The sequence below is a fragment of the Lutzomyia longipalpis genome, chromosome 2, assembly GCF_024334085.1.
Source record: "Lutzomyia longipalpis isolate SR_M1_2022 chromosome 2, ASM2433408v1".
NCBI lineage: Eukaryota > Metazoa > Arthropoda > Insecta > Diptera > Psychodidae > Lutzomyia > Lutzomyia longipalpis.
Window position 1 is genome coordinate 16,667,468 of NC_074708.1, and position 23,363 is coordinate 16,690,830.

Here is a 23,363-nt window from a genome sequence, read left to right on the forward strand (position 1 = left end):
CTTCATTTTCTCTCAAAGGAAAGTATTTTTCCAAGTTTTCTTTCCACGATCCTGAAGTAATGAAACTCCCCTAAATACAAATGTAAAATTTATCACAAAATGTTAAAAAGATTTTAATTCTGTGGCGATTGAAAAAAGTCGAATTGGCCATTTTGGCCAGCAAAATCATCCAAGGTTTAAACAGCTCTCGTTGACGGTGCAACTACGACTGATTACTCAAACTCTAAACTTTTCTCCCATTATCACCTCTTCGCTCAGCAACTGTTCGCGCAATTTCCGTATTTGACGCGATAAAATTACACTTTATTACGGAGCAAGCACCTTCTAAATCTGTTGTCATTTTTGCCGCTAAATCATTCCTTTTTCCCCACGTTATCTAAATTTTTTCACCTCTCGAATTCACCACTTTGAGTGCGCGCCAAATTCAAATATTATTTTATTTCAAAAGTTTTCCGAACAGCAACTCTCTTCTATCTCTGTCTCTCTCATCGTTAATCTGCCTCTCTTCGCTTTCTTCTCTTCTCCTCTAGTCAATAAGCTGGTTAACATTCACTAGAAAATGAGTCAGGCGCTAAAGAGAAAATCACAATTTTCTTAGAAGCAATATTTATTGAAAAAAAAAAACTACAAATTCGAGACAAAAAATACTTATGTTCTACATACACGGTACAAAAAAACTCCCTTGGAGAGAGCCTTGAAGTAGAGATTCATTTTACTATATTTATAATACGATTAATGCTGGACGAACATAAAAAAATGATGTGAAAAAATGCCACTAATTTGAACTACAGCGTTCCGTTCAAAAAGCTGCCACATTAATTAAAAAAAGACATTTTATCTGCGGATATTTCCGCACGTTGCACTCCATCCCTTTGGGGTCCTTCGGCGGCGGAAGCCTTTTTAGTAGATCCAATTGACGGGAACAAATTGGTGTGAATGGGCCAATTCATCGAGGGCCTCAATTACTTTGCGGAAAGTAATGTCAAAGTCCTCATTTACGATCACGAGATCCAAATATTTCTCATACTTCCTCTGTAGCAGTGCACTGTCCTCCACTGCTTGGACAAGATCATCATCCTACCAGGAAAAATTTTACATTTTTAAATTAAATTTTCTTCTCATTGAATACCCCCTCGAATAGCCACAAAATCCCTCAGCGAGCATTGAAACACAAACACTCATTTGGGGGCGGATTCTCACCTCGTAGAGTGATGCAAGGGACTCCAGGGTTCGTGCCCGTCTCGAGCTGTACCGGATGGAACTCTGCCTATCAAACTATTTTCGTTTTTTCGGAGCAAAAAATAAACGCACAAAACATGCAAGAAGAAACATCAAGAACACAGAACAAGGCAATGATGATTTGCAAGTCAGTCTTACCGCGAGATTCCTCTGGGAACCACCCGTTGCTCTCCGTTCAGCGTAGATTTGCTTGAGCTGCTCCATTCCCGGAGCTGCGATGAACACAACAAATGGCATGAATTCCTGACTGTTGTGGAGGAGTTTCAGTGCACTCGGGGCACAGTCCAAGACGCACATTTTGTCTGCAAAATAGAATTGTTTTGTTATCATATCGAAGTAAAGTCAAAAATACACAGCAGAAAAGCCACTCACTTTGCTTGATGACATCCCTAATGGAGTCCAAGTGTGTGCCATAGAGATTCCCATTGTGTTCCCCATGCTCGAGGAAGTTGTTGTTGTGCAATTCCTCCTCAAAGTGCTCCCGATCGACAAACCAGTACCCCTTGCCGTTCTCCTCGAGGACACGTGGAGGACGTGTGGTGTCTGCAAGAAGGAAGAAATCCTTTAAAAATCAATCTTCTACAAGAATTTTCATCGAGAGGAGGATGACTTACGTGGCGTAACTGTGCCGAATTTTGTGGGATCGCTGTTAATGAGACGATTCTTCAGTGTCCTCCTGCCAACACCTTGAACCCCAACAAGAACGAGAGTCCTTCGCTGGAATGGTGGCATCTTTGTGACTTCCTCGTAGAAAATGAGGTCTGCTTTGTCAAAGTCATTATTTGACTTGCTCTTGTACATTGTTTTGCGCTTCTTCTTGGAAATCTTCGTGCCACAGATGCTAATCTTGTGCACATAGTCAGCTTCCGGATGTACGTAGGCCTTTCTCCGTTCCTCCAGCTCTTGCGATGGAATCAATCCAATGGGACCCTCGGTGCCCACATGCTTTGCCTGCCACCAATTGGGGTCCTTAACATTGATAATCTGCAGAATATCTCCATGATGGAATTGCAAACCAATATCCTGGCACGGTAGAAGAGTATCCTGTGAGGGATCGTACTCAAACAGAGCCCTCATGTAGCACTAAAAATTCACAGAAAGAGAAAAGAAAAATCTCTGAAGAACATTCAGTTGGAAAACTTTTAAATTACTTTTTTTTTGCATTAATCACTACATCGATATTGATCAACATTGACGCCCAAAAGCGCGTGATTTTTGTGCATTTGCAGATCATTTGAGAGATAGATTTGAGAGATATTTTCATAAATAAGATTTATATCTTTTTTTTTTTACCATAAATACCAACCAGTCCACCACTTCCATTTGTGATTGTGTGAGGTGAAAATTTAGTGATTAAAGAGTGAAAACGGAAAGAGAAATCAAAGAAAATAAAAAAAAAGCTTTGAAAATCAATTAGAAGTGTGATAGAAAGCCAAGGGGAAGCAACTCAAAGCTTAACAAAAATCAATAAAATCACAAAAGAAAATGATTTATCTCTAAAAAAGAATTCAATTTAATGAAAAATTTAAAAGATAAACTAAAAGAAATAATAAAACAAAATTCAATGAAATCTTCAAATAAAACTCGCAAGACGTTAACAAAAGGCCTACAACCCACACGACGGGCACAAAACATACACGGAAAAAAAGAAGTGTTAGAGAAGCAACAAATGAAAGAAATCAACAAAAGAAAAAGGAAAACACAACTTACCGTCATCTTCTTTCCGGGCTCTAAGTTTCTCCCACTCTTTACCTGGCCACCAGACATGGTTAGTCTGGCAGATTTCATCTCCTCATCCAAATTCGGTCCAATCTTCAGTGTCACCGATTCCTTGGCAACACTAATCTGTGCCTGTAGCTCCTCGGGGGTGCTCACGGGTACACCGTTCACTTCGAGAATAACATCACCCGGATTGAGCAATCCCTGACGATCAATCATTCCACCGGCAATTATTCTGGCCACCATGAGTTGTTTGTGCTCATCAATCTCCACTGTTAGCCCCAGAGGTTCATTTGGGTTCCTCCGGAGACAAACCATCTTTATCGTCTCCACCGGCATGTCGTTGTTGAGTAGATCACCTTCTGGCACGTCCCTTACAATCGGCTGGATATTCTGCTTCTCACGGTATTCCTCAAAATTCCTCCCAACGCGATCGTGTGTGTCACAAACAGCCTTAATTGAAAAATTGAATTATTGAAAAACTCTAAAAAATTGAAAAAAAAACTTCCTTGTAAGGAATTCAGAATTCTTACCTTTACGTGAGGATTCCGAATGATCTTCAGCAGCTCTCTGGCTTCTGGTTTCCAAGATCGTGCACAGTGTTGGCCAACTTCGGAGAGAATATCACTTACGCCCAGAAGTTCGGGTTCGATAACTTCCACGGGCTCCTCGTCAAAGTTCTTTTGAATCTAGTAAGAGTAATTAAGAAAAATCATATTAATTGAAAATCTTCCTTTTCCGTGATTAGAAATTTCATCAATCAAGCAAAGTTCAGAAAATAATTCTCCAAATAACCCCATTAACCACTAAAATATAATTTAAAATAAAATAACATAATCCTCTCGTAAAAATCGGATGAATTCGGTTAAAGGAAGGATTCTTAAACTTCTTATCGCAAGAAAGATAATTATAGGAAATAAAACCTCATTGGAAGAAACAAATAGAAAAAATTTTTCAAAATTCTTTAAATTTAACTAAAGTCTTTCAAGCTAAAAGTTCCAAAAGACATTCAGAAATCGATAAAGATTTACTCAAAATTGTAAATAATACCGTAACTGTTTTGTTTTACATCTCTTTAAATGTAAGAAACATTCAAGCTAATGTTTCGTCGGCGATTTTTGTCAAGGTCTGAAACTTTTTTGATTATATTGCAGCAAATTTTTTTTTTGTTTCTCTATGTCACAATCATGGTCTAATACAATAAGTTTACAAAAAAATGTGGAGCAGTGAAGTTGCTAATCTAAGTCATTGCTCATAAACAAGTTTCAAATAACCTTGTTAACCCTTTTGCGTCTATTGTGTTATATGTTTGCCCAAACGTGAAACATTTTACTTTATCAACTTTTAATGAACTTTATAAATTTTCTAATTTGGAAATATGTCCTTTGATAGCATCAACAGAATAAAAATCGTGAGAAAAAGATCGCAACTTTCAATGTTTCTCGCAGACACGAAAGAGTTGAAACATTCGCGCGAATGTTTCATCGTTCATTTAAGGGGGGTCTCTTTTGAGAGCTGGTGAAATTAAATATTTTAATTTTTCTTGGGGTTTTTCTTAAACTTGGTTTTTAAGTGTTGGTGACATTTAAAGACTTATCATTAAAGAGTAAGAAAATCACTTTCCGCCATCTTAGATGCGACGCCATCTTGAGATTTTCCTCAAAACACAAAGGAAGGTTTTTCTCAGGATCTACTGGATGGATTTTGATGGGGTAAAAAGCAAATGAAAGAGGAAATACCAATGCAGATTTTGATGTACCAGAATTTTGAATTTCCACTCTGGGGCTGAGAAAAGTGGAAAAATGTGACTTTTTTCAGACATTTTTGACGTTTTTTCACTTTTCTCAGCCCCAGAACGGAAATTCAAAATTCCGCTACATCAAAATCTGCATTGGTATTTCCTCTTTCATTTGCTTTTTATCCCATCAAAATCCATCCAGTAGATCCTGAGAAAAACCTACCTTTGTGTTTTAGGGCAGTCCTGCGGAAAAGTCGGAAAAATACAAGATGGCGTCGCACCTAAAATGGCGAAAAGTGATTTTCTTACACTTCAATAACTAGGCTACAAATGTAACCAACATAGGAAAACCATGTTTAAGAAAAACCCCAAAAAAATTTCAACATTAAAAATGTGTAAATTCTAACAGTTTTCCCAAGAGACCCCCCTTAAATGCGGATACTTTTCCAATAGATGTTTTTTTACGCTTAATAAATAAAAGAATGAATTACGAAGAATGTTGGTTAAGACTGATTTTTGTATATTTCTCATAATATCTCTGCATAATACGAGTAAAATAAACTTTAAACGAAATTATGAAAAAAAAAATTTAAAGATGTTAAGGTCGTATTTCAAAAGAAAATTCATCTGTCTGCAATCTCAATATAAACGCTTCTTTGTAAACAACATTCGTCATGAACTCATTACGAAAAAACATCTTTAATAGAATTTTTAAACATTTTATAATTAAAATAAGGATAAAAAAACTCAATTAAACCGCAAAACTTTTCTTCAATTGCTTCAGGAATAAAAGAGGCGTATTTTCCGAGTACAAAATTTATTTTGTCAACAAATCCACAGTAGTTTTGTTTAGAATGTTTAGCACATTTTCAACAATTTACGTGCCATTTTAATGAGTTTTCTGGCAGCTCTTTTGCATTCAAATTCCTCAATTTGTGTACACCACACTGACCGTACGCGACTCTCTAATGTTCATTGACTGATTTTCGACAATGGTGGTTCAATTTTTGCCTCTGACCCCCACATACGTAAAAAAAAATGTACTTGTGCTGTGTGTTTGCCTTTAATTAGTGATTCATTCAATTTGCTCTCTTTTATTGCAACATCACACAGCTCTGGATTTAATTCCACCGTCAATTGAATGCCTCATTTTTCCCATCCCACATCCCACCGCACAGTTCTGGAATTAAACGTGTGTAGTGTATCTTGTTTGGATAACTTTCTTCGTGCGTCGTCGAGGAAATTTTCACTCAACGCATTAATTCCAATGACCCAGTGTTGAGGCATTTAATCAATACCAACCATAAACCACCCTTGCGTTGCAACAATAAACAATCCACCACGTTGTCGTGGAAATAAAGACTAAACAAAGAACGGTGTGCTTTTATATTTTGATTCGCTGAAGGAACATTCACAAAGAATTTTCGCGCCTTTCTTGCCTTTACATTTATTTATCCTTTTATTCCTTTTCCGTGTGAGGACCTGAAGATTGTCCTATAGGAAGTCGAAATGATAATTCTTCCCTTTGATATTATTGTGTGAAAATTTCACAACTTTTGCATTGATTAAGACAGCAATTAAATAGTAAAATCTATCCTAGCCCAAACTAAAAGAATATTTGATCAGTTTTTAACCCTTTCGATCGCAGAAGATCACTCTTCTCGGTAAAAATGAATATTTAGGCAGAAAAATAAAATACTGGGCGTTGCCAATTCCACCGCAAAGTGAGATTGTCTGGAATAATGTCGTGTGAGATCACATCACAATTCCCAGCCGAAGATCGCGAACGACTTTTTGGGCAGGTGATCGTGTGAGGCACGATCGCGAGCCCCACAAACACAAACCACTCTCTCAGTTTCTCCTTCACGGTGAGAAACTGTGACGTGTTACGTGATTCTTTTTTCTTTCCTACCTGGGCAACACCATACAATTGCTATACATATGCCCAAGAAAGAAAAATCACTTTTACGATCGAGAAAATGCGATCACTGCATGAATTTGTGAAAATTTCGCAACTTTCCCACACAAACTGCACCACAATGCACGAAAAATGATGGAAAAATCAATGAAAATATGGAAAATTTACTGGATTTTGTCTCTCTGCGTCCGCCCAAAGGTGGGAATGAAAAGGTAAGCTTAAAGGTGTGTTCGCACTTGCCAATGCTCACAACAATACTGAATATTTTTCTCTCCTTCTCCAGCAACAATCCATTCGATTGTTACCCACACACGGCCTTTTCTTGCATGTGTGCCACTCATTTTCCCCCCATTTACTTCCATCATAGTGAATTTAAATGCTGAAGAAATATTTCTCATTTGCTTTGCCGGACTTGCCTGCTACGCCCTGTGTTCTTACAAAACACCGTACAAGTTTTAAAGAGCGCAAACAAGTGAGGCAAACCCCTATTTGAATCTTCCTTTTTGTTGTCTTATAAGATTGTTGACTACCTGACTGGTGGTTTGGGTCTTATAAGATTCTTGTATGAAGAGTTTTTTGTGATCTTTTTAACCTGGATTTACTTATTTAAGCTTGTTTATTTTATTTTATAGATTTTAAAGATTTTTTAGTATAGCAAATACAAAAAAAATATATTTTTAAAAATCTAATAAATTATTTCAAAAGATTAGTCCTTAAACTTGAAATTAGAAATAATTTTAGATATAGGTTCTTTCGGGTTTTTCAAGGTTGAATGGAAAGAAAACTTTCAACCCTGGGCGAAAATTCAATACATTCAATAACTTGAATGCTCCAAGAGGTATTTCATTGATTTCTAAAGTAGTTTCTAAAATAAATTTCAGTTGAATAACTAAACGTGAAGAACGATATAAGACTAAGACATTTTATTATATTATGTATTGTTAACCCGTTTCTTCCATTGTATTTTTGACTCCATCGCAATTGGATATTTTTTTTTAATCTTGCTTAATTCTGTCATTCTGTCTATCATTAATGAGGCGCGGTTTTCAAAAGTATTTGTCTAATTTTTCATATCTATATAATAAAGAAAGGTCTGTTTGTTGGTAATCTTCGTGTCTGTACAGCTATACAAATCCACACCGTTTGACCGATTGCGATGAAATTTGGCACAGAGGCTCCTTATATCAGGCGCTTTCGAGTGGCCGTATTCATTTTCCCCCCAAAGCCCCCCTTCAGGTAGCCCCCATATAAATCTCATGTATTTTTTACGAATTTTTGAATTTGGCGCCTGAAATGTTGTATGAAAATGATTTCTTCTCTTTGCAAATTTTTCTTTTGGGTTTGATAAGTGAACTCAAACTACTTATAATCCATCACAATTTTTCTCTCTAAAAATTGCGCGAAGCGCAGCAAATCCCCGCGAAGCGAGGCGAGGTAAATTGGAGCGAAGCGACAATTTACCTCGTTTTTAAAATATTTTAGCAATTATTATAAAGGTTAATGAGAACGTTCTTTTCTATTTAAAAAAAGCGATTAAATATAAATAAGGTTATTCACAGAAGTATGAATCAGTCCCCAAAGAAGTAACCAAATTTTGTTTTTAAATTATTGTAGAGTATTGCTAAAGATTCAAGAAAAGCGTGGACATTTCCCGGAAAAGCGCTGGGAAATATACGAATTTTCACATTTTATTTCAAATCGGTTGCAAACTTTTTTGATATTTTTTCTTAATTTCTAGTTATTCTATAAAATTCCTTTCTGTGTCATATGAAAGCTATTTAAAGGCCTAACAATATATATTTAAACCATTTTCCTACGGTGGAAAACTCGCGAGATTTTCCGGCAGTGAACTTTTCTTTTGCCTCCCATTTCTCCAATATTCCACGTAACCAATTTTAACTTATATGATTTTGTAGCATTTTTAATTATCTTACATTTGATATAGCACTTGCAGGGGAAATCCGCTGGGAAAACTCGCATTTCAATAATGATAATAACTAGAAATTAAGAAAAAAATCAAAGAAGTATGCAACCGATTTGAAATAAACAGCGCTTTTTCGGGATATGTCCACGCTTTTCTTGAGTCTCTAGCAATGCCCTACGATAATTTAAAAACAAAATATGGTTACCTCTTTGGGGACTAACTCCTAAGGATCTGAATAATCCTCTTTAAAAAAATAACATAAATTCGTTAAATATTTTTCTTTTAAAAGGAATAATTCTGGGCATTTTTATTTCACTCCTTTCTGCATTTTCTTCGTGCACACAATCCATAATAATTTCATACTCCACGCGTCATTTATCTTACACGCTCTGGGCGTGTGTGACCTATATAACATGCAGAAATGCTTTTATTTCCTCTCTTTTAGTGCGAAATAATCGATTTTGCTTTCTACGACATTTTAAAGAATCTTTTTTAAAGCCTTTTCTTTAATTTTAACTCAAAAAATTACCTCTACTTAATGAATTTAAAATTATAAATTAAAGAGAATGTTAAAGAACGCAATTTCTGCCTAATCCACAAAAGATCAACAAAACAACAAAATAAATTTAGAACTGTGACGAAAACAATAAGCTGTGCCGCAGGGAGGAGGCGATCTCATTAGAGATGCTATACGTGTTTTGGCCCCAAAAAGGCGATAAACTCTTGTGTCAATAAACACACGAAAGCGCGTCTTTTACGTGGCCTGGTACTTTGCTGGAGGGGGAGCAGAGTGCACGGATATGGGGTACTTGCCTTTATAAGCTGGGTCACAGCAGTGGAGTTGAGGAGACCGGTCAGGAAGAGGAGATCCGTGTCGTTGGAATTCGATGCACCCTCGAGGTGTTCATGGCAATTCTCGAAGGCTTCTGCAAAAAAAGAAGATTCACAGATAAATTCCCACTTGAGCAGTCACACAAACAGCTTCCAAATCTCAAGGAGGGAGTTGTTTTTTCCTCCTCCGGATGGCTATTTTTATCCACTCTTACTCACCATTGTCAATGGGCTTCCCTAAGCTGTCTACTTGATTTAAACTCGCCAGGAGTTCTCTCTTATCCTGCCGCTCTGACTTGTTCAGGCGCACCATCCTGGGAGTCTTCCGGGGCGAGAAAAAGAAAAGAAAAAGAAATTGTAAATTGAAGAAGATTTTGCAAGGCAGAAAGGGAAAGTCGCGAAATGTGAAACCTCCACTTTGGGCTGTTTTTAGCACCAGGAAGCACCTGAATGTGCGCTCAGCAGGTCTGTCAGGTGTTGTGGCACCTTCGGCACTGCCAGAGAGCGTGGAAAAGCGTGAAAAAGGGGGATTTTTCTCTATTTACCTGCGAGCACTCACTCCCTATTGTACGAACAATTTACACTGAACTCTCGCATAGACGTCTCATCGCATGTACTATTTGCGCGAATTTATTCAATGAGCAAGAAGAGTACATCCGAGGTGGCATTCTCTAATACCTCACTGTATGCTTTTCTCTCTTTACAGACTGCAACGCTAGTGGTGGCGGGTATTTGAAAGAAATCAAAAGTCTCAGCGCGAAACAGTTTTTCGCAATATTCTTGCGTTTTTCCGCGAATTTTCCGGAAAAAATTAGATTTTCCGGGTTCAGGTAAATGCGGCGCATTGGCTGAATACGAAAAAAACAAAAAATTGCGAAAATTCATTCCGGGGAAAAAAAGTAAAAACGAAAACTGCCGGCGGCTTTTCCCCCAAATCAAATCCCCGAAAAACCCCTTCAAAAAACCCACAAAACCTCCCGGAACAGGTGCAGGGGGCCCCAAAGACGCCCCCTGCAGTGGGAAAATTGCTAGGGAGTGGAGAAAATTTGATTTTTTCACAGCCACCAAAACTCTTTCAGCGTAGTATCCCAAATTTCCCAAAAAAAACTGTCAAATCAAGAATTTTGAATTTAAAATATCCGTTACCTCCAAGGGGCTTACAACTGCTGAAAATGGCAGCAAATAAAGAAAAATTGTATTTTTATCGTTTGTATACTTTTTATTGTGTTCGCCTTGACTGAAATACTTAAAGTATATAATATAGCATCCTTATTTTGAAGGTAATAACATGGAACAGGAATGATAAACACAGGGCAGCCCTATAAATTAAAGAGTCCTTTTATCCTGCAAAACTCATTACAGTGACTATTTTTCTTCAAATTGTCATTTTTAAATAGTTTTCCTTTTTTTTAGAACTCATCCTAAACTATTTTTGGATGATTCAATTAAACTTTCCTTTGTTTTTTAAATTAAATTATAATTTACAGCAGTTTTTTTTTCATTTTCAACAGCCAAAGATTTTTCATCTCCTTTTGCTTTTTTTTCTTTTCATTTTGTTAAATATTTTTTTTAGACTATAAATTACAATGTTTTACACAAAAGCGAAAAGAAAGTAAATTCATCATTTTACATTTTTTTTACGATACGATATTATGATTAAACATTTAAATTTATTTGTTTTTTTTTTTGTTGTAAGAATTTATCGCACATTATTTGAGATAGTTTCTTGCATAATATAATAATATTAATTAATAGTCCATCCTCCGTCATTATTTCTTTAACTAAATAATAGTCAACAAACATAAGTTAATTTAACTGGAGACTCGATTGCAATAAATTGCCATCGTCTTTTCATTTCTTCTTTTTTTTTACAAATTACATTATTATTTTGCAGCTAACATGTTTCTTTAGCTAACTAAACTCTCGCGCCCCTAGAAAAACCAAAGGACAGAAAGAACGAGAAAGGGGAAAGAGGTGATTAGTTATGTTCCTTCCCTCCTCATAATAAAAAAAAAACTGTAGATATTTGAACATAAAAAATTGTTCTCAAAGTGATATTCTTCCTCACAATAGTTTTCATCTTTTTTCTTTTTCACTGAATTTATAATACTTCGATATTATTGTGTTCACTAAACTAAATTCAACAGGAATTTATAATGTTTACAATGTCAATTCTTGCATTTTTTTCTTTTACTAATTTTTTTTTTAAATTTATATAATATTACTATTTGTCTGTAAACATATTGTTTTTCATTTCATTTCATTTTTATTCATTTGTGGGTCATCCTCCTCTCTACTGTCCGTCCCCCGTTGATATATAAGAGTTATTTATTTATTAAGCGCAATTTATACATTTCCTGCAAAAGAAAAATATTTTTTTTATTTTCTAACACTTTTTGAATAAAAGATCAATTTTTCTTTAAAAGAGTGATAAGAAAAAAAATTATGGAAAAAATATTCAAAAGTAATTGTCAAACGTCATAATAAACGTCAAATGTTTGAAAAGGAATGTCAAATTTTGTAAGAATATCAAACATTGACATTCAAGACGTCAAACAGAAATAAATTGTCAAAGATTACAAAATGAAATCCATCGTTAGAAAAAACGTCAAAAAGCGCCAATCACTACAGAGAATTGTCAAACGTTAAAATTAGCAATGTCAAACATTAGTTTAGGAAAATCAAGTGATAGAAAAAACCATTAAACGTAAGAAAAAATAACTTCAAACGTTTGATAAACATTAATAAAAATATCAAAGGTTGAAATAATTAAACGTTAAAGAAGGAATGTCAAAAATGTGAAACAAAACGTCAAACATTAGAATAGGGACGTTATATATTAAGAAAAAACGTCAAAGGTTAAATAAATATCAATCGTTATCAAACATTATAAAAGGAACATCTACCGTTTGAAAAAGGACTTTTCCGTTAAAAAAAAACGTTTAAGAAACAAAAAATGTTACAAAAGAATTGTCAAACTTTAGAAATATCAATGGCAAACGTTGGAAGAGAAGCATCAGACGTTAGTTAGGGAACGTCAAATGATACAAAAAAACATTTAAATGTCAAAAAAGGACATCAAAGGTTTGAAAAACGTTAATAAAAAATGTCATTGGCTAAAATAATGACACGTTAGAAAATAAATGTCAAACCTTAGATACGTGAAAAATCAGAAAAATAATTAAAACGTTAAATAGAAACGTTAAATATTGAGAAAAAAAAACGTTAAAGATTTTTTTTTAAAGTAGCACGTTAGATGAAAAACCATCAAAGACTAGAAGAAGAACATATAGCGCTAGAAGGATTCTGTCGTTAAAAACAACGTCAAACGTTTGAAAAGAAACATCAAAAGTCACAAAAGAATTGTCAAACTTAAGACATAGCAACGTTAAAGAACTTTTGATAAAGAAAGTCAAAAATTTAAAACAAAACGTCAAGCGTTAGAAATGGAACGTCAGATAATAGAAAAGAAACATCAAACACTAGGAAAAGTATCTTAAAATGTTGTTTTGGAGAAAAAAAAAATTTTATTAAAAACTAAAAACAAAAATTTTAGTAAAAAAAAGAATTTATTAAAATAATTTCATTTTCAGCATGTTAAATAGCTGAATTTCGCTTTAAAAAGATATTTCGAATGAATTTCCTCACTCACCTGACGTCACAAATGGCCCAACGTAGTTACTGGGAAAGAGTCCTTGGATCCCATTGAGTTCCCCACGCCACCATTCAGGCTCATCTCTACCCACAACGCTGATAATGTCGTCCTTCTCGAAGGACAGCTCGTCGTCATTTTGTGCCTTGTACGGATACAATGCTATCACTTTATCTGCAAGAAAAATTAAAATTAATTAATGAAAAAAATCCATTTTTTATGATTTTCTTTTATCTTTGAGGAATTACCCAGAATTGTCTCGGTTAGCTCGATTTTACTAGCCGAAACAGGCGTATTGCGACCACTATTGCGTCCACCTTGCAGTACTTTCACGTACGTTGCCGGAAACCAACCAATCTGCCGACGACGCCCCTTTGCTTGCAGTTCCCCCTCCCACCAACCCGTGTCAGTCTTCTTCCGAATCATTATCAGCTGTCCACGCTGCAGTGATAGCTGTTCTGGCGTTGTGGATTCATATGGTGCGATTACTTGTGCAATTTCGGGCTTTTTGCCACGAAGACTCTGAAACAACAAAAAATTCTTTAGAACACAAAAACTCCTTCAGAGAATTAAATCTTAAAGCACTTACGGGCGTTGCTGATGCTGATGCTGGTACTGAATAGTCAACAGATTCACTCTTGGGTCTCGTATTAATCTGCGAAACTTCCGAATCCATCTCAGCTTGATGCTTTGCTTCACTTTCGGCGTTGTCAAGCTTCAAAGGTGCCACGGAATTATTCTTTAAATGCAGCAAATTTTAACATTAATTTCAAGAAATCTTTTTTTGCTTTGTAAAATTAATCAGAAAAGGGAATGTACTGGTAAGTTTCACTTACGGGCTGTGATTCTTCCTTCAGAGGTCAGTCTAAGTGTGCTATTTGATATAAGTTTGGTGGTGCAAACTCTGGGGGAAGGCTAACTCGCGCATTGGCTGTGATTCGTGGCGCGAGTCATCCTTCCCCAGAGTTTGCACTACCAAACTTATATCAAATAGCACACTTAGACTGACCTCTGAAGGAAGAATCACAGCCCGTAAGTGAAACTTACCAGTACATTCCCTTTTCTGATTAATCCATACTCTGAAGCTATCTATTAGACTTTGCATTTACATATATTTAACTTGGCGTCTGAAGGAAGAATCACAGCCCGTAAGTGAAACTTACCATGTACATTCCCTTTTCTCCTTAATCTGTACCATGTAGCTATATATATATTTATATTTTACCGTTATATTTTACTTTGCATTTACATTTATATTTATATACCTTATATATAAGGCGCCCCGCTTCGCGGGGCGCCAAATAGTTAGCGTACTAATTAAACATGCAACTATATATATTTATATTTTACCGTTACATTTTATTTTGCATTTATATTCATATACCTTATATATAAGGCGCCCCGCTTCGCGGGGCCGCCAGAGAATTAGCGTATTAATTAAATAAAATATTAAAACCTTTATATCTCCTGAACGGCTCCATAGATTTTCTTAAATGCCCTATCGTTGGAAAGGTCTTGACCTCAGCTATAACATACTGAAATTTTAACGAAATGCATAGTGCAGTTTTTGAGATATTTAGACTTAAAAATTTTGTATATGCAAAATATTGACTTTAGCGCCTCTTGCGGTCATTTCTCGAAATTGCAATGTTCTAGACATTTGTAGGGCTTCACGAAACCTTTTATTTGCGCTTGAGTTGATCAAAATCGGACCTGTAGAACCCGAGATATGACATGCTAACTTTGGAAGGCTATATCTCGAGAACGGCGACATAGATTTTCTTCATTTTTGGCATGGAGCTAGATAATATAGTCAGCTATAACATATTAAAATTTGAAAAAAATGCATAGTGCAGTTTCCGAGATATTCATCGAAAAGTAATCGAAAATTTTGTTTTTGGTTTTAGGCCCTCTAGTGGTTACTTTTGGAACTTCTGATGTTCTAGAGAGTTGTAGGGCTTGTTGAGATCTTTCGTTTGAGCCCAAGTTGATCAAAATCGGTCAAGCCGTTTTCGAGTTATGATCGATTTTCGATGAAAAATTGTGACGGCCATATTGGCTAAACGGCTTGACCGATTTTCGAAAATGAGGTATCGTTGGAAAGGTCTTAAGGGCCCCTACAACATATTAAAATTTCAGACCTCTAGCTATAATAGGGCCGGAGATATAGCGAAAACAAAATTTAGGGGTGTTCCAAAATGGCGGACGGAGGGGTGGGGGGGTGGATTTGACTTCACCATCAGACGACATCAGGCCGATATACTAACTTTGCCGTTGACCGCAAGTCTCTATCTATTACCGTTCTCTTGTAATTAAGCGTCAAACTCCGGCCGGCCGGCCGGCCGGACGGCCGGCCGGACGGCCGGAAGAATTTTTTTTTGACATACGTTTTTTGGAATGTGGGGACCCTAATTCGTGCTCATCCCGAGTTTGAGCCCGATCTGACGACTTTGCATTTTAGGTGGTACACAGAAGCTGTGCTATTCTTTTCTTCGAAAGAATCACAGCTAAAAAAAGAGGAGGAGATTCTACTCACAACTTCAGTGTGGATATCGCCATTCCTGCCCACATTCCCACACAATTCCGGTGGAGCTTTGTCCACGTAGTTGCACGGAAACATTCCGGATTCCCCTCGTAGTGTTCCCGTCCACCATTCTCCATCTTTCTTCGTTACGAGAATCACGTCACCGGCATTAAATATGAGATCTCCGGGTTCCGCTGAGTCGTATGATACGTTGCAATGTAGTATTCTCCATCTGTAGGTGCTTCTGTGGCAGTTTTTGCAGCTAAAGTGGTAGATTCCGTGACGGATTCCACTTCTTCGTATTTCTGACTCGTGTAGGTATCCGTGGATTCCGTGGCTATTTCAGCTGGAGCACCATCATCCAATTTCTCAACATACGACTCTGGGAACCATCCTGTTTTCCCATTAATCTCCCCAGCAAACCATCCTGGTTCCGCATTCTGGTCATATGGCACCTGCAAGAATAGGAATAAGCGGCTAAAGTTAGTAATTTCCATCTAAAATAATAAATATAACATGGATGGAACAGTATAAAGCGAAAGAACGGTAAGTAAAACTTACAGGCTGTGATTCTTTCTTTGTCAGTGAAATGTGAAATTGACTGAAAATTGAAGATGGGCAAATTTTGAGGAAAGCTTTCTCGCGTACCGAATCACAGCCAACGCCCACGATTAAGGCATTTCACAAATTATCTGCGCGTTGGCTGTGATTCGGTGCGCGAGAAAGCCTTCCTCAAAATTTGCCCATCCTCAATTTTCAGTCAATTTCACATTTCACTGACAAAGAAAGAATCACAGCCTGTAAGTTTTACTTACCGTTCTTTCGCTTTATACTGTTCCATCCATGTTATATTTATTATTTATCTTTGCAGTTTATATATTTATCTTTGCATTTTTATATGTATATATAATGTATATATATATATATACATTTATATATATTTAATTTAATTTTATATGTGTATATATAAAACGCCCCGCTTCGCGTGGCGTTGGTCTTATGCAACTCAAGATATGACATGTTTACTTTAAAACGCGATATCTCCGGAACGGCTACATAGATTTTCTTCATTTTTGGCATGATGAAAGATATTATAGCCAGCTATAACATACCAAAATTTGAAGCAATTCTATAAAGCGGTGCTCGAGATATTCATCGAAAACTCATCGAAAATTTTGTTTTCGATTTTAGCGCCACTTGCGGTCATTTTTTGAACTTGCAATGTTTCGAGCAATTGTATGGCTCATTAATATCTTTCATTTGAGCCTGAGTTGATCAAAATCGGTCAAGCCGTTCTCGAGTTATGGCCGATTTTCGATGAAAAATTGTGGCGGCCATATTGGCTAAACGGCTTGGCCGATTTTCGAAGATGAGGTATCGTTGGAAAGGTATTGATGTCCCCTACAACATATCAAAATTTCAGACCTCTAGCTATAATAGTGACTGAGATATAGCAAAAACAAAATTTGGGGGTTATTCAAAATGGCGGACGGGGGGGTGGGGGGGTGGATTTGACCTCATAATCTGATTTCTTCCATCCGATATATGAACTTTGCCGTTGACCGCAAGTCTCTATCTATTACCGTTCTCTTGTAATTTAGCGTTATACTCCGGACGGCCGGACGGACGGCCGGACGGAAAAATTTTGGCGCCACCGTTTTTTGGAATGTAGGGACCCTAATTCGTGCTCATCCCAAGTTTGAGCCCGATCTGACGACTTTGCATTTTTGAGTGTACACAGAAGCTGTGCTTCTTTTAAGAAAGAATCACAGCTAAAAAAGAGCTTGGAACAAGGGGTGTTTATCTGCCGAATAATTTGTCAATTTTGATGAATAATTCGAAGATTTGCGAATAATCACAATATATCCAAAGATCTGAATATTCTCGCTCATTTCAGCTTGAATTTACCACTTTCTAGGTAAGAATTTACTTTTTTATTGGTTAAGGGGTGCTTATCTGAACGAAAACCTTCAAATTATTCGTGAAGATTCGAATTATTTGTCAATATTCGGATTATTTGCTCGATTCGATTTATTCGTCAAGAACTTTTATGAATATTCGTCAAAATTCTGAATTTTCTTTAACACTTGGAGGGCCGAACACTTTTTTTTACCCACGCGGAGGATCAAAATGGTCACCGTGTCCAACATAATAAAAAGGCCAAATTTTAAATGTTTTGTTAATTGTAGATATGCTTATTGAATGAGGATCGGAAGTTTTATTAATTCTTAATCTATTTCATGTATTATTGCACTCAATTTCTAAATAATTTATCAAAAAAAAATGATAATGAAAAAAAGTTGCGTAGAATCAATGCAAAACTGCCATTTCAAATTAAAATTTCTCCTACAATTTTGCTAATTTTCTTATTGAGTCTGCATAATCACTTCCTTCAGTTCTTTAAGTAACTATTTGAGCACTTCTTACATAAAAAAATGAGTTCATACTAATGATTTTCATCGCGGAAAAGTTAATAAGAGATACTGATTTGAAAAATACGGGGAAACATAACCTCAAAAGGTTGTCAAAAATGTATGAGAATTTTGAATGGACACGGTGACCCTCTTTCATTCTCCGCCTATAATTTCGACTTTGACCTTAATTATCTTTTAAAAAGAAAAAAGTTTTGCAGATTTTCTTTCACCTAACTAAAAATAATTGAAATTTCCTACACATAGACGTGATAGGTCCAATATATTTTAATCTATGACTATTTAAAAACTAAAAATGGCCACGGTGTCCTCATAAATCCTCTAAGTATTAAAAAGATTCGAAGTCTTTGTCAACATTCAGATTATTTGTCAACAGTCTGATTATTCGTCAAGATTCGAATGATTCGCTAAAATATTCCAAATATTCGCCAGATAAACACCCCTTGTTATTGGTACTTTTTAGGATTAAATTTAGTACATATTCACCTTAAGTTTAGTACCTTTTCGGCTTAAAATTAATAGGGGAGAGCGGGGTTAAAAAAGTCACTTAAGGGTTTAGAAAAAGCGCAAAATATCATATTTCTCAAACAGATAAAGCGAAATGCATAGTCCAATTCTTTAGGATATTTCTTGCCCTACAACTCTTTCTAAGATCATTTTGTTCTATCTAGCTAGGAAATATGATATTTTAAGCTTTTCCCAAACCCTTAAGTGACTTTATTAGCCCCGCTCTCCCCTATACTTTTTTTTTCCTATTGAATTCACAATTTTTTCGGTTAGAACTTACTTTTTAGGATTAAATTTAGTACTTTTCAGGCTAAAATTTAGTACTTATTCGCCTTAAATTTAGTACTCTTTCAGCTTAAAATTAATACTTTTTCCTATTCGATTCACAACTTATTCGGTTTGAATTTACTTTATTTTTGGCCAGAAATTAGTATATTTTTGAATAGAATTTAGTACACTTCTTCTTGAGATTAAATTTAAAAAGTACTAAAATCTAGCTAAAAAAGTATACTGAATACAATAGGAGAATGTACTAAATTTAAGCCTATCAAGTGCTAAATTGAATTTTACTTTGACTAGAATTTAGTTCTTTTTAGGCTAAAATTTAGTACTTGTTCGCCTTAAATTTATTACTGTTCCGGCTTAAAATTAATACTTTTTCCTATTCGATTCACAACTTTTCCTGTTAGAATTTACTTTATTTTTGGCTAGAAATTAGTATGTTTTCGTTTGGAATTTATTAGTACTTTTCTACTTTAGATTAAATTTAAAAAGTACTAAATTCTAGCCGAAAAGTACTAACTTTGACAATTAAAAGTACTAAACTTTATCCAAAAACATTGTAAATTCTAGCTGAAGAAGTATAGGTTTAGAATATAATGTGAAAAGGTACTAAATTAAGGCATATAAAGTGCTAAATAGAATTTCACTTCTTCGACTAGAATTTAGTACTTTTTAGACTTTTGCTCCTCACTCAGTCTCTATCGATTTAGATTAAGACTAAAAAAAAGAAATATTCATCTGCTGAATATTTTGATTTCTTTGGCGAATCATCCAAATTATTTGGATTATTTTTTATTCAGATAAACACCCCTTTGTGGCTTTGAAGGAGACTCACCATGATTATGTCTCCTGGTTCAAATGAAATCTCATCAGCATTGCGTCCCACAAACCCGTAAAGGGCCCGATATTGCGCATAGCCCGGAATAGGAGCTGGAGCTGGAGCTGCACTAATCGCTGTACTTTCAATGGTTGGAGCTGCTGCCCATGAGGCATCGTCATCACCCCAGGAAGCATTAGCTGCTTCATTGCGTCGATTATTCTTGAGCTCAATCACCTGACTCCTCTGCACATCGTACTGCCCATAGAGACTCTCGCAGTTCTCAATGAGTTCCGTCAGTTGATTCTTTATCTCACTCAATTGCTCCCTATTCGCATCGATGTCACTCTTCTTGCTGGTAATCTTTTCCGTTGTCTCTGAAACTTTCTCGCGCAACTGTTGCAATTGAATCTGTTTGGAAGGTATAAATGAGTGTTAAATGCTTTATGGTCAAGCGAAGAAACTTCTTACTTGCTTATTGTTGAACATTTGTTCCTGATCGGCGGGATTAGCCTTATTCCTTGCATCGAGTTTCGCCTTCTCCTGACTCAATTGCACCAATTTTGCATTTTGTTCCTTTATTTTATTCTTCAAATTTGTCATCTCTGTGTTTGATGTATCCCGTGTTGTTCTCATGCGATCAATTACGGCTTTCACATTGGTCACACTGCTGCGTGTCTCACAGATTTTCTGCGATAACTCCTTAATCTGCCGGAAAACTCTTTAAATTAAAATTCTTTTCAGTGAAAGATTTCAGCGAAAAATACCTTCTCATTGAGGGTGCTCAATTCAATGCTTGAATTTTGATTCTGTCCCTTCAATCGTAGCAAATGATCTTGTTCTCGTTGTCTCTGTGCTTCCATCTCCTGAATTTTCTGTTTCTCCCACTCAAGTTGACGCTGCCTCTCCATTTCTCTTTAAAAGACAATCAAAAAAGTGATTTGAAAAGATCATAAAATAGCAAAAGGAAAGAACTCACTTTCTAGCCGCCTCTCTCTGTTCCTGCTGCCTCTTGCGATTCTCCTCCATTTCCATTTCAATCTCCTTCTGTCGCTGCATCTGCCTCTCAATTTCCTGCTGACGCCTCATCTCTGCCTCAATTCGTAACTTCTCTCGCTTTTCCGCTTCTTCGCGTTCCTTGCGCTCTCGCTCCTCCTGCTCCTTCCGCTGAATATCCAACAGAGCCTTTCGACGTCTCTCCAGCTCTGCCTGCCCCTTCTCAAAGTTCTCCTTGCGCTTATCCTCAAACGACGTCTGCGGCAATCCCGCCATTGGGTCCACAACGTCCCCAATTAAGCCCTGCGACGAGAGACTCCCATGGCGAGAGGATGCCGTTGATCCGGGGCGTGAGGGGGCTTTCCGGAAACTCGGTGGCACAAGTTCCGGTGGCAATTTCTTCGGGATCTCCTGCCCACGGAGCGCCATGTCGCACAGTGCCATTGCCAGGACAAATTCCTCGCAGCCCAACTTCCCATCTTTGTCCATGTCCGACAAGCCCCAGATGAGTGCCAATGTTTCCGTTGGGAGCTTCGACTGCATCATAATGTTCCGCGCTTGAGTACCCGTGAGGAAACCGCAGCGGGTGCGATCGTGCTGATTGAAGACTTGCGTAAAGTTGCGCCTTACGCTGTCCTTGACGGCCCAATCAGCAGCTCCGGGACTGCAAGACAATACGCATCGATTTTCACACCCACTCTCACTAACCCTCCTCCACACACAAAACTTTCTTCCCATTTTCTCGCTCTCTCTTGTGAAGATGAACTTGAGATTGACTTTCTATCTAAATATTTATTCAATAACAAAAAAAAAAGCTCCACAGGACTTATTTACAGAATCATCCGTCATGAGAGAGAATCTTCCGATTCTCCGGAAAGTGTTATGAGATATTTTATGAGCTCTAAAAAAGAACTTTCTCATATCTTTAAGTTATTCAATTCATTTCCTTCGGATGAATCACAATTTAAGGTTTATTTGGGAAAAGTGGGTCAATGGAACTTTAAAATTTTGATTATTTATCCCAAAATTGATTTCTCTGATTGGTCAAAGGATAAACAAGAATTTATTTTATTAGAAAATTGTTAATTCAGAAGATTTGTGTGTCAGTGAGGAGGAAAAAAAAGAGAAAATTGAGTTAAAATAATACTCACGGAGAGTCGATTGAGGGCACCCGATCGGTGATGGACATAGATCGAGGTTTGATGCCATTCTGTGCCAATGGGGAGCCCGTGGCGATGGGTGTTGGTGTCTCAGATAGGGAATTGTATCTGATGGTGGGATCCACTTGAGGGATTGGGGCCACTTGAGGCATTGTGGGAGCCATTGGAGCCACTTGAGGGATGGGGGCTACTTGAGGCATGGGCGCCATTGGAGCTACTTGAGGCAACGGAGCTATGGGGGCCATGGAGACAGGCGCCGGGATTGGTTGGGGTGCCACAGAGGCCATGGGGGGTGCAGTGTACATCATTGGAGCCGCCTGGGGGAGATTCGGTACAATTGCTGGTGCCACAGCGGCTGCTGGGACGTTGGGAGGCGGTAAAATGGGCTGCTGAGACCCCACAATGGATTTCATGGGATCCAACGGGCTGAGACTCCCGGCTCCCGTTGGTGTCATTGTGGGCGTCCCACCGGCTGAGAGGAGAGTTGTCAGGAGGATGGGTGGCAGTACGGTGGGCACTTCAAAGCCACGCAATTTCATATTGATGAGCTTGCAGGCAATGCTAAACTCATTGATGTTCATCATCCCGTCGGAATCCGTGTCAGCCATTCCCCTGAATCAAGCGCAAAACACCCAAAATCCCAATTAGAAGGTCATTTTCTTTCCGGAAACTTCTCGTCGCAAGCGCATTTTCCCTTTTCTTACCAAATCTGTGCAAGGATCCGCGGTTGTAGCCCCGATTGAAGGAAGAAGTCCCTGGCCTGATTCCCCGTGACGATCCCATTGATGGGCTTGAGGGCTGCAAACTGGTCACGGAAGCGAACTTTCTCACGGGGCGTCACCACCCAAGGATCATTCATTTTTCTCCCGTCAGAAAATCCCTCCTGAATCACAAGAAATCCCCACAAATCACCACCTGGTCACTTGGCCGGACATCCCAGGGTACCCCTGGGGCGGACTTACCTTTCCACAATTGGGAAAACTCGAGTGAATCGGGGGATTGAGTGAGAAAATCCAGGAAGAGACGTGGAGGAAAACAAAATGCACTCACAACACGTAGCACGTGGATTTTCCTGCTTTTTCCAACTCACAGCACCTGGACAGCATCCAGGGGATCACAACGCCATTCTCAAGATTAGGAATCCGCCCCACAAATCACTGGAAATGCAATTTTTCACAACCAATGGCGAAAAATTTACGAGTAAAGGTCCAAAATCAATAACGAACAAGGGGCTAGTAATGCCAAGGGGACCGTCACACAGTCAAGGGGTGTGTCAATGATTCCAAATTAATTTTTAATTAATATTTTAAGAATCATCCGATTTTTTAAATCATTTTTTATAAATAAAAATATATATTAAGACTCCATAAAGATATTTTTTACTCTAATCTACACTTTTTTATGATTTTTTTACATCCTGTAATTTTACGAGTTTTACCGAGAGTTTTACTACGTACAAGGTTTAGGTTATGTAATTTAAAATTTCAGAATTTTATTCCCAAGATGCCCGGAATTACTTGGGTTCAAAAATCATACAAAAAGCTAAAAAGGTTAAGAAATTATCATTTTTATGCACAGGAAAATCATAAACTTTTGAAGTAGGGGAGGGCGGGGCTAATAAAGT

General features: G+C 37.2%; 2 protein-coding genes across 7 annotated transcripts; both read right to left on the reverse strand.

Annotated features, from left to right (window-relative positions):
- Nucleotides 1–589: 589 nt before the first annotated feature.
- Nucleotides 590–9,987, reverse strand: LOC129790999 (protein PALS2). 6 transcript variants are annotated; one of them, XM_055828866.1, is made up of 10 exons: nucleotides 9,915–9,987; nucleotides 9,589–9,691; nucleotides 9,352–9,464; nucleotides 3,492–3,647; nucleotides 2,950–3,411; nucleotides 1,854–2,322; nucleotides 1,612–1,782; nucleotides 1,378–1,541; nucleotides 1,201–1,275; nucleotides 590–1,077 (listed from the first exon to the last, which is right to left on the reverse strand). In XM_055828866.1, the coding sequence occupies exons 2-10, from the start codon at nucleotides 9,680–9,682 to the stop codon at nucleotides 901–903; spliced, it is 1,881 nt and encodes a 626-aa protein (XP_055684841.1). In that variant the 5' UTR covers nucleotides 9,683–9,691; nucleotides 9,915–9,987; the 3' UTR covers nucleotides 590–900. The 6 variants fall into 6 exon arrangements, with proteins under 6 accessions (XP_055684841.1, XP_055684842.1, XP_055684843.1 ...); XM_055828867.1 differs by having other exon boundaries at nucleotides 9,781–9,962; XM_055828868.1 differs by lacking the exon at nucleotides 1,201–1,275.
- Nucleotides 9,988–10,567: 580 nt separating this feature from the next.
- LOC129790996 (intersectin-1-like) lies at nucleotides 10,568–23,092 on the reverse strand. The gene is given in 13 exon segments (XM_055828861.1): nucleotides 10,568–11,726; nucleotides 13,022–13,195; nucleotides 13,270–13,543; nucleotides 13,611–13,760; nucleotides 15,558–15,751; nucleotides 15,754–16,000; nucleotides 19,602–19,994; nucleotides 20,055–20,291; nucleotides 20,351–20,498; nucleotides 20,563–21,243; nucleotides 21,731–22,351; nucleotides 22,444–22,622; nucleotides 22,702–23,092. Coding segments are annotated over 12 exon segments (3,285 nt in total). The 5' UTR covers nucleotides 22,599–22,622; nucleotides 22,702–23,092; the 3' UTR covers nucleotides 10,568–11,715.
- Between the last annotated feature and the right edge of the window lie 271 nt (nucleotides 23,093–23,363).